Source organism: Charadrius vociferus, unplaced genomic scaffold, assembly GCF_000708025.1.
Source record: "Charadrius vociferus isolate BGI_N301 unplaced genomic scaffold, ASM70802v2 scaffold433, whole genome shotgun sequence".
NCBI lineage: Eukaryota > Metazoa > Chordata > Aves > Charadriiformes > Charadriidae > Charadrius > Charadrius vociferus.
Window position 1 is genome coordinate 1,912,115 of NW_009647846.1, and position 11,122 is coordinate 1,923,236.

The 11,122-nt window shown below is 40.7% G+C and overlaps 1 protein-coding gene across 1 annotated transcript; it reads left to right on the forward strand.

Moving 5' to 3' along the window:
- The first annotated feature begins 1,467 nt into the window (after positions 1-1,467).
- On the forward strand, positions 1,468-7,265 carry ARL8B (ADP-ribosylation factor-like 8B). The gene is made up of 6 exons (XM_009882859.1): positions 1,468-1,547; positions 2,190-2,263; positions 2,690-2,783; positions 3,473-3,540; positions 3,777-3,847; positions 5,296-7,265. The coding sequence occupies exons 1-6, from the start codon at positions 1,488-1,490 to the stop codon at positions 5,343-5,345; spliced, it is 417 nt and encodes a 138-aa protein (XP_009881161.1). The 5' UTR covers positions 1,468-1,487; the 3' UTR covers positions 5,346-7,265.
- The last annotated feature ends 3,857 nt before the right edge of the window (positions 7,266-11,122 follow it).

An 11,122-nucleotide genomic window follows, 5' to 3' on the forward strand; every position in this document is an offset into this window, starting at 1 on the left:
TTCAGGGGACTGCTGGCTTCAAATCCAAGCTCTGGATGCATTTCTGTTTTGGAGGTCAACAGCAAGATCAATGTGCCATTTAACTGAAGAACTTGGCCAGATAAGCCCAAATATCACCTGTATGTTTTCAGTTGACCTCTAATGTTTATCAGCATTATACTGGATTCTGTATTGTGCGAAGCTTGCTGCTTTTGGTTTGCTAGTGGAAGATCACAGGGTTTTTGGGGTGGTGAGGTAGGGGGAACAAGCTGAAGAAAGTTTGGGCTTCTAGGCGTAGAAGTGAATGGCAAAGCACTGGTATTACGGGCTGGTCATCTTCTGGTTGCAGACTCTGAACAGCATGTACTCAAAGCGTGCCCAGGCAGACTTGGTGACTACTTCCAGCTTGTGTACAGTTGGGTCCGAACTCTATAGGGTGATGTGACATCTGGTTCATAGATCCTAAAGGGCTATTAACTCGGGCTAGCTTCTGTGTGCAACATCAGGGGAGGGAAGCAGACTTTTTGCTGCTATGATATCAAACCCTAATCAAACAACTGAATGCATCCGAGTCAACCTTTTTTCCAAATCTGGTTGACTGTCTGGTTCTATTACACATAATGGATGTAGGGAAGTACATAATGACCGCTGTGGCTGAGATTCACCTTCTGCCAAATAGCCAAGGGAGCATGGGAGAAATCTGTACTACTGTTGATAACGCTTGTTATGGCTCCTGGGTTAGCTATAGGAGATAGCCATGAACTCGGCTCTCAAGCTGTTACAGATAAAAGTGTAACAGATAGTAAAACATCTGCCACCAGAGAACCTCTCTAATGCAACACTGTTTTGCAGCTGTTATGTCAGAGCTTAAAGTGATGCTGAACTTGTGGTGGAAATGGGCTGAAATACTCTCCAGTTGCATTTCGATTGCCTCTTCCACTGCTGAACAAGTTGGACACTGTGGCCTAGCAGGAAGCAGACCTGTCAGGTCCTTCCACTTTCCAGCCTTTTAAAACTCCTCAGGGAGTTAACCCATACCTGTGGGTTGGAGGCTTACACCATGAGAGTGATTTATTACTGTAAATGTTGTCCATAGAGTAGCTTGCATCAGAGGAAAATCTTCTGGATATTTCTAGCTTCCAGGTAAGGAGGAGATCCTGACATTCAGAACTTGGCTCTGGCGGAAGTAGGTGAATGGCATTTTTCCTACACTTGCCCTGGCTGTCCATCTGTTAAGCTATGCAAAGCACTTCTCCCTGAGTAACTTTGCTCCCCTGACTGCCTCAAGGCTTGAAAAATTATTAAAGTGCTTGTAAGAAATGACTTGACTGACTTCACACAAGCTTCAATATACATGAATACAGTACCTATGACTTCTTGGCTATAAAGCCTTCCGTTGGAAGACAAATAGTTAGAAAAAGCTTATGATATTTTACTGTGTAAACTAGCATCAGATGAGCACTAAATTTAACTTTCTTTTTTTCCAGTCAGGTCAATTCAGTGAAGATATGATTCCTACTGTGGGCTTCAACATGAGAAAAGTTACAAAGGGTAATGTTACAATAAAGGTATGTTACCATTGTTGACTGTCTCTCTTTAAACCCATGTAAGGTTGTCTTCAGTTTCTCCTTTAAAATGTGTATGTTTGCTCTATTTTGCTTCCATCATTGGGACAAATACAGGACACTGAAGAGGCTCAGCTAAATCTGTTAAATAGCTTAGGAATACACTTATGTTTATTTATGGGGTTTCTGAAGTGAGAATCTGTGTATGATTTCTAGGTTCATGGACTAGTTGAAGCAATGTTGTGATAATGCTGTCTGGTTTTAATCAGAATTAATTTTCTCATGCTTAGTGCCCAGAGATCCTCCTCTTCTGCTCATCAATATTGCTTAAGGGAAGGCGTACATCAAAAGCAAAGTTTTAAGTCAATATGTCTTATTTTACTTTCTTACATACCACAATGTATAAACTTAGTACACAGGTGTGTTTTACATCTGGTGTAAGAAGCTGCAGTTTGCATCTTATGCTATTGGGCTTGCAAGCTTTGAGCTGCCGTACAGGGGATTATTTCTGTTCTAATACGTGAAAGGTCCTGCAGCTGGCCTAAGGAGAAAGGAAAAACTGTGTTTTGATTTCTCGTCTTATCTTTGCGTGACTTGTTTAAACATAGTGCATGGCTAAATCATCTTTTTTCCCCTTGCCTTAAGATTTGGGATATAGGAGGGCAACCACGATTCCGAAGCATGTGGGAGCGATATTGCAGAGGAGTTAATGCTATTGTGTAAGTGTTGTCTTCCTTCAGCTAGTACTTGACTTCAGATTTGCTTCTTTTCTGGGTGTAGCCTTTCTAACAGTGCATGCTTGACTCAGTAGTACTCGTTTTAATTTTGAAACTGTTCTGCAACTGTATTGACCTTTTTCTTACCCTTAAGTTCAGGGCTTAAGATGGGTTATTTTCTTATCAGTGTCTGATCTGGAGTACTAACTACTTCCTGTCTGAACTGCGTGGCAGTGCTGTCTAACTGAAAGCATCTTTCATCTACTCTGATCTTAGAGAATTTTTTTAAAAGAGTCAAATTCTTTGCTCAGAAGACCTAGCTTTGTTTAAAGCATTGTTGAATGTGCTCAGAACTGACAGTGTAAAGGAAACACTGCTGTTTCTGAAGTAGTTCAGTCTCACTGACCTAACCTTAAATTCTCTTTAAAGCTACATGGTAGATGCTGCAGATCGTGAAAAAATAGAAGCCTCTCGAAATGAGCTGCACAATCTTCTAGATAAGCCACAGTTACAAGGAATCCCCGTAAGTAATATTGCCTTTCCACAGTATTAAACTTGCTTGAGGAACGTGCATAACTTCAGAAACTCTGAAGTCTGGCTGAACTCTTAAGTCAAGTGTGAGGCCTAACCTTACTGGTTAGTATAAGCATGAGCAATACCTGTGCCTAGTGCCTTTAAGCAAATTGTTGGCCTCAGTCAATCCTTCAGTGATCTTATTCTTGTTCAGTGCCCACAAAAAAAAAAAAAAATTGGAACAGTAGTTTAGCGTATTCCACAGGATGAGTTTGTGCTCTCTTCTAGAGTCTACTGTAGTACAGGTTAACCAGAGTGTAGTGCAGAAATATAGAGTAAGTTTGGGGAATATCAGCTGAAATTCTACTGGGATTGTTCTCTGTTTTATCATCTGATGTGTTCTCATGCTTGCTTTTTGCACGTAACAGTTCACTTGTACTCCCTCTTCCCTGCGACTAGATCAGTCTTCCTTCTTGATCTGGTTTAATAGTGAATATCTCATTCTGTTAGATTTAGTAGCCTAGTGCAGACTGCTTGTTAGACTCACCTGAAGGTTGTAGTTCGTGGGGTTTTTTTGGTTTTGTGGTGTGTGGGGGTGTTTTTGATGGTTTTCTGTTGTTTTGGGGTTTTTTGGGTTTTTTGTTTGTTTTTTTTTTTAAAAACAAAGCTGTAACCATTTCCTTCTGCTCTGGATTTCAGGTTTTAGTACTTGGAAATAAGAGAGACCTTCCTAATGCTTTGGATGAGAAACAGCTAATTGAAAAGATGTAAGTCTAACCCTTCCTAAGAAAGGCTACTTTAACTCAATAAATGAATTAATGTACATAGGGTTATTAGATCTAGAAGCTTGCATTTATAAGTAGAAAACCCAGTAACAAGAGGTAGCTGAAACATTGTACAGAAACAAGTTATGCAGAGAGGATGAAGGGAAACCGTTTAGATTCTCAGTGTAAGAGTCCTTGTTATAAGTGAAGTGTATGTTGAAATGTTCTCTCTTTCCTAGGAACCTTGCTGCTATTCAGGACAGAGAAATCTGCTGCTACTCAATTTCTTGCAAAGAGAAAGATAATATAGGTAACTATTAACCAAAAATGCTAATAAGCATTATGAAAAGCTGTCAGAGGATGGATTGGGGGATTGTAGCTTCCTAAACACAAGCTTTCTGGCTTCAGGAAGCTGTTTACAAGTAAATGAACAACGTATAAGCGCACTGGTTAAATTCGGTGTAGCTCCTGATGGCAGTGAGGAAGCTTGACTGGTATTAAATTTGTAGGGGTTGTAGTTATTGAAAGATGTCAGTCCCCTGTGAAATCTGCTGGATTTCTGTAGTTATTTTGCAGCAAATAGCTGACTAGTCTCGCTTTTAGCTTGGCCTAAATGATTTTATACTTCTATCGGATACTCTCAACTCAGCCTCACTTCATGAGGCTAGCAAGTGCTTGCAGGAAGTTTTGCCTCAACGGTCATCCCCTTGAAATAATCATCTTCCCTTGCTCTCATATCAAAGCGGTTCATGTTGTGGCCTGTGCTTAGTCACTACTCCATGCAGCCAAACAGTAAATTTTTTTTGGTGCTGACATCAATTCCTTTAGAATTTCTGGAGTTCCAGGGCAGAAACCACAGTACTGTGTAATACCAAGTACTTGACGCTAGTATTGTAAGTAAACTGAGTAATCTCAACTGAATGAAAATGCAGTCCTTAGCAGCACTTGCCATCCTTCTTCTGATGCCTTCTGGTGGCTGCCATGAGATTAACACTGGTTCATTGGCGGGCTGACATGAGTTTAGTCATGAGGGAAACTTTAGGTTGGTGGCCACAGGAACAAGCTACAGAGGACACCAGAACTGCTTTATATGAGGGACTCAACTTCTTTACAAGAACAATGAACAGCCTGTGGAACTCTTCTGGCTGCTCCTCCAAAAAGCCCCTGTCACTTTACCATCAGTTAAAGATTCAAACGTGGTGGAGAGGAGAAGCAGATACTCCCTTCTACTGTATCTCCTGCACAAGGTGCACAGCACAGCTGAGCATCGCGGATGCTATAGGGAGGGTGCTGCTGGAAGCATTGGGCTGCTGTGATGCTAGTGCATTTCACTTCTTTAGGAGACCCTCTTTCAAGCATGGAGGAGCTTGATGCCTTGTACTTCAGGGTTAAACTAACTTTGCTCTCATCAGGTGAGGAGAGGCAGACGGGCTAAATAGAGCAATGTTGATCTAACACTAATTATGTGAGCCATACCAAAGTATCAGATGAAGGGATGTCTTTTTCTTAGAGGTGTAGTTGACTGAGAAACCAGGCAGTTCCTTAAATGTTACTTGAGGGATTCTGAGCATTTATAGGACCAAAGCACAGACAGCAAGCATGCCAAAAAATATTTCTGTTGATCGGTCTTGGACCATCCTCTAGAGAAGGGCTAGATATTCCTGTCATGTATTTGAGGACACTGGCATACCAAAGCGATGCTGGTTATGCAAATTCAGATAGACACCTGAATATGGAACTTGTCTTCTCTCTCTTCAGATATCACGCTTCAGTGGCTTATTCAGCATTCAAAATCTAGAAGAAGCTGAAGTCTTCCTGGAATCTCCAGTACCAGTTGGCCATAATCTCAATTGTCCACTTCCCTCCATAATGAGATATTACCCAAAAATCCTGTATCAAGAATCTGCCTTTTCACGGTTCATTTATCATGTGCACTGCTGAAGACTTGTATTCCTATTCTGTCACAAAACAACTAGAGTTGTCATGATAAAGTCAGCACAAATATTTATTTTACAACCATCTATGGTGGGAGGGTTGTGGGGGGGGCTTTTTAAAAAAAAAAAAAATATCTCTCTACCATGTTAACTATGATGGTACACTCTGTTCTGGTTTTTCAGGGCCAGGTTTTTATATGATTTTCAGCAAGTGTTTTATTTCTAGTGCTTAGTGGCTTGAAGATGCTGATGCTTGACAGCATTAAGATTCTGTAAGATGCCACATACAGTAGTTAGAAAACATTTAAGCGTGAGTTGTGGGATGCTGATTTATCTCACAAATGCATGTGATGTGTGTATGTAAGCAGAGAAATGGAAACTGTTTGCAGAGGGGAGCACAAGGCATAGATCAGCATCACTAATCTACAGCTGAGATCTTATCCTGTCACTTGAAAAAAAAAAAATTCTCATGATGAATTAGGAAGGAGTCAACTGTTTAAAATCATTTTGTTGCTTATGTTTAACATTTGTGTAGGGGACGGGAATGGACTGTTCTGTCTAGCTTTCAAAAATTGGAGTATTCCAGCATGAAAACAAATTGCTAGGATCATCAGACTTTGTTCAAATACTTTTTTCTATCTACAGATACTAGCGGTCTCTATCTGAAACCAGAACACGCATTCTGAGCAGCTGCATGACACTTAAATTACTGATGTTTTTGTATAGAGTCAGTTGTTGACCTTTAGCACAATATCTATGTAATTGTCTGGTGTCTCTCCTGCTCATGAAATGGCTGGGCACAGTTTCACCTGGTGCTATGGAGTATCTAGGCTATTGTGACAACTCTAGACCTGCCTGCTTTCTTGATGTAACCCTGTGCAAAGTCTGTAAGTTGCAAGATGAAATGTTCTGCTGTGTCAAAGCACAAGAGAGCCAATGAATTGATTCTGTTTCTGGACTAGCTCCTACAGTATAAGGAAGTATGTACAAACTAAAGATTGTAACGTTTTTGTAGCTTTACTTTCTCAATGACTTCAGTATATTTAAAGGGACAGACTTGTTAAGACTGGTTTGTTCATACAGTAATGTCAGTGTAGCTTACTAGTGTATGCAAATATATGGTACACCTGCTTGTGTTGCCTCACACTGTGTGTGATTCTTCACCTAAATGTAGTTTGCATAATGTCGGAGTCTTTGGTTGGAATCGCTGTTTAGTCCATATCAGTTATGACAAGCCAGTTTTAATTTAGACTGCCATGGCCTTACTGTTCTGTACCAACTCTCGCACTGTGGCACAGACACTACATGCTGCCTGCATTCGGTCTGAACTTGCATTTTAACTTTTTGTCCCCTTTCAGTTTTCTGAAGCATGATTTCAATTAATTCATACTCTGGTGCTGTAGAGGAGAGGGTATATTAACTTGCTACTGTAGTCCCTAGTTCACCAGGAACTGCTACAGTTACTTTTATTTAGCAAACTTGCTTGTGCCTAAAATAAGGAAACTAAACTAGAATGTGTGAATCTTTGTGGGGGACCAGGTCACTGTTTAGTTAACTGGCCTATAGCTAAACTTGATGTGTTTGGTGTTTATATACTTCACTGCTTTCAGCGTTTATGGCATCCAAACACTACCAATTGTTAACCTGTGCATTACTCTCTGCATGTGAACAACTTATACAATTACTGAACTTTGTAAATACGTGAATTTTTTTATTTAGGTGGATGCATATGTTGGTTTACTGCTCTTCAGCTTTATTCAATAAACTTATGTTTTGAGGGTTGTATTGACACTTAACTGACTTGAGTTGATGTGGCTTAACTCATGGCAATACTTTATGGGATGTCTGTCTCCTCTCCCATAAGATTAGAGTGGGGAAAGAAGGCTCGGTAAATACTTGAGCTTCTGTATGTTTTGTGGTTCAACTATTCAAGTGAAATGCTTATAAAACTACCTTTCAGGCCTGGGGCTTTCTCAGCTTACATGAGCAAGCTTAGCTAGTCAATCTGGGCAGACCTTAGTGCTTTATTATGGTTATGAAAAGCACTAATTAGTCAGCTGGAGGGTCTTAAGTAGGGGCAGCCTCCTGGAGGTCTGTTTTCAGGAGAAAAATGCATGTGTCTACAAGCTTATTTCTTGTTATCAAGCCTAGAGTAAAACCTTTGCTTTTCTAGCACGTGTCAGATCTAGCAGTGCCTGATCATTCACTGCCAATTAAAGCATAAAGATTCTTATCTCATTGGAAAGTGAAGCTTTTGTTGACTGAGGTCTTGAACAAAATCTTTGTCGTGATTTTAATCGCAAGTTACGCTGACTGTTCTTCCCAGATGCTTTGTTGCATTAATTTCTCTTGGGCTGCTGATTAACTTATAGGACCGTATGTCAACATCTTCCAAGTAATGGTAATGAATTGGATGTCTTCTGTTCACAGCCTGCCTCCGTGTAAGCTTTCAAACTCACTGAGCTGTAAGAGGTTAGTTTTTAGGCCTGAGTACTGGTCAGTTAACATCCTTCATGTGTAACGTGGCTGGTGGGAAGGCCTGATGAACTGTTGAGTAAAAGATCATGTGCGTATTTCTTCAGTTGATGGGGTTTCCTCCATGCAGAACAAGCTACCTGGAGTTCACGTTCGAAGCAAAATGCCTGTAGATGCAAAATCTGAAAATGGTATTGCTGCTGTAGGATTTGTCACCCTGGTTAGTCTGATAGCAGGTACTAATGACATAAATCAGCTGTGGTGTGAACTTGGCCGACAGCTGTTTGCTTGATGTGGTATTTAAGTAATAATTTCTACTTCTAAATATAAATAGCAAGGAGAGCCATACTGTGCACACTCTAAAAAGTACATTTGCATTGCTTCGCTAAATGACTCCAAGAACAGCTGTGAAAACCTGGGTGGAGTTCTTCCAGATGCCTTTAGTTACTCACATGGTGGAAACTTAGACCTTGAAGAGACTATTTGAATCCGGTGCAGAGGATTACACTTCTCCTGTCTGAGGGCTTGATTAACTTTCCAACTACCTTCACTTCGAAACAGAAGGGAAGTGTAGTACGTCTTTGCAGAGAAGTGAGGTTGTTCTCGCCACCTTTCAGCATTGGACTAAAAAAACTACTCGGTCATTTGGCATAGTTAATTCCGAGGTTAAATCTTCTCTGTTCTAACAAAGGTGTGAAGCCTAAGATAGGCGTTAGCAGTGCTGTCTGCTGAACTTGGATGCTATAATTATGTTCTGCTTCTAGAAATCTATTAGGCCAATCTAATCTGTCATGATGATTGCTTGTCTCAGGCTCTGTAGTGAGCCTGGACAGTACAAAGAGACTGATTAAATTTCCTGTTCTCTTAACAAGTTGCTTTTGGGGATGTATTTTAGTAACATAAATTATTGTACTTCAACATCAATAGCAATAGTCCTGAAACTCTCTTCTGATGTATCTACAGTAGGCTTTGACCATTAGCACATTAAGAAAACCAGGTCTTGTGAAAAGGCAAATACTGAGCTGGAGAGAGCTCTTGGTCATGAATATGCATGCAACTTAGACAACAGTAATACCTTTATGACCTCATGATGTGTTGGTATTGTATGGTGTCCCGATGATTTAAAATAGCTCTCAACTCCAGCTACTTGTTGGTTTTGTTCAGTGCAAGTGATGTCTCTCTCTGATCGTAGAGCAGCACGGCTCTAGACTAGACTGGGAAGAAACATTTGCGTGTGCACCCACAGCACCAGGCTGTGTGGAAGTTTTCCCTGGAGTGTTGCGTGTGCACCCACAGCACTGGGCTGTGTGGAAGTTTTCCCTGGAGTGTTAATGTCCTGTCAATGTTAGTGTGGACGGTGTTTTTTTTAAGTGCAATTACAGTGCAGCATAATTCTTATCCTCACCCCAAGTACAGCTGAGTGTCTGAGCAGTTGCACAGAGCAGTTCTGTCCTACCACTTGGCAACGTGAAAAATGTACAAATGTGAAGCTGTTTCATGATCTGTGGAACTAATAATCTAGTTTATTATCAATTTGTGTTTTCTCTTTGCATCTTTATGGGAACAGGTTGGAAAGGCGGTCATTTTTGGATGCTGATGTATAAAACTACATAATCTTCACTTTCTGGTAGAAGAAAGGAGGCCAAAGAAAATGCCTTAAACAGTCTCTCTGGTTAAATTAATACAGGAATATTGTGCAGGGATCTGTAATAACTTGAAGGATGACTTAGCTGGGTTATCAAGCTTTTAACTTTTCTACGGTTTAATCGTGTAGTGAGACTGTGGCCGTGCAATGGCATGTCATGAGTTGCTTTGTGCCTGTTTTACTGAATGTGGAAGAAATGCGCTTCCTCCCGGTAGCATGCCCCAGCGCTGCTCCCTGCTGGCTTGCCTTGGCACTGACCCTGGCTCCGGAGCTGTGCGAATTCTGCATGGGGGGTGTAAATCGGGTTATTTAAGCCGTCTCGCTAAGAGCGGTGCATTGCCGATGACACCAGCAGCAAAGCAATGAACCATGTTAAAGGAGAAGTAATGCGCGAATGCCTGAGACCAGTATGTGCTTCAGGACTTTTATTCCCAAAACGTGAGTGTAGAATGTACTTGTCTCACTAGATCAGAAACCTTCAAGGAGCAGTCTATTGCTTTAGGACTACAGATGCTGGATGTTAAAGTATGCCTTGGTGAAAGATTGGGGCTTTCTTTTACATGTCACTTAAATGACAAACATGGAATGGCACTCAAAGGGGGTGTGTACATGCTCTTTTACAGGAGAAGTAAAATGTTTGATGTTTTTATTTCCGTCACAGCAGAAGGTGGGTAAGTAGACCTTTGTGCCAGGATTAGTGCCTTTTAATTATGACATTACAGGTTTTATTCTGTTTAAAGGCAACATCTATCATTGTGATCATTTTGAAGTGCTTCAATAAAAGTGTTATTGAAAAACATTCTTTTGCACATTCATCTGTAGTAGTACAGCTGCTTTTATTAATGTTAGAAATATATAAGAAGCTCTCATTACCAAATTGTGGGAAACTTTGTTACACTCAAGCTAAACTAAACACATCTATGCTAAAATTTAATTCTTTAGATCTTCTGTGAGAGGAGCAAACAGGTTGACTCCTTGAAGCGCTCTTCTAACAATGAAGACGGTAGTTGGTATTGCTTCCACGCAGGCAGATACGTTCAAGTAATAAATTCAAGAAGTCTTTCCTGGCCTAATTTGGGAACTTCACATTTTAAACACTGTCATACAATGGTAATCTTGAGTATATGAATGAGGCTAATTCTAAATTATTATTATTTTTTTTTAAGTCATTGAATGCTGTTGCCTGGTTGATGCTCGGTCAGTGTGTGCTTTGTGTTAGGAGAGTGGTTTGTGTGGAACCAGGCTGGAGTGTAAACTGTGCAACTTCATCTGGAGAGAGTGACCGGAAGCCTTGTGCCCGGGGGGGCGACCCTCGGGGTAGTCGGTCTGTGAAACTCCGTCGTTTCTGATGATGGCTTTGCTTTAGATGCCGAAAGCATTTGTTGGTGTCACTTTTCTTTCTCTCTGAAAAGACCAATCGGGGAGAAGTTCATAAATGGTGTCATTCAACAAACAAAGCAAATAGGTGAGTCAAGAAAGAAAAAGCTGTTGTGATGTGCGACATTTAAAGCTGGGGATTTTTTTTTTTTTT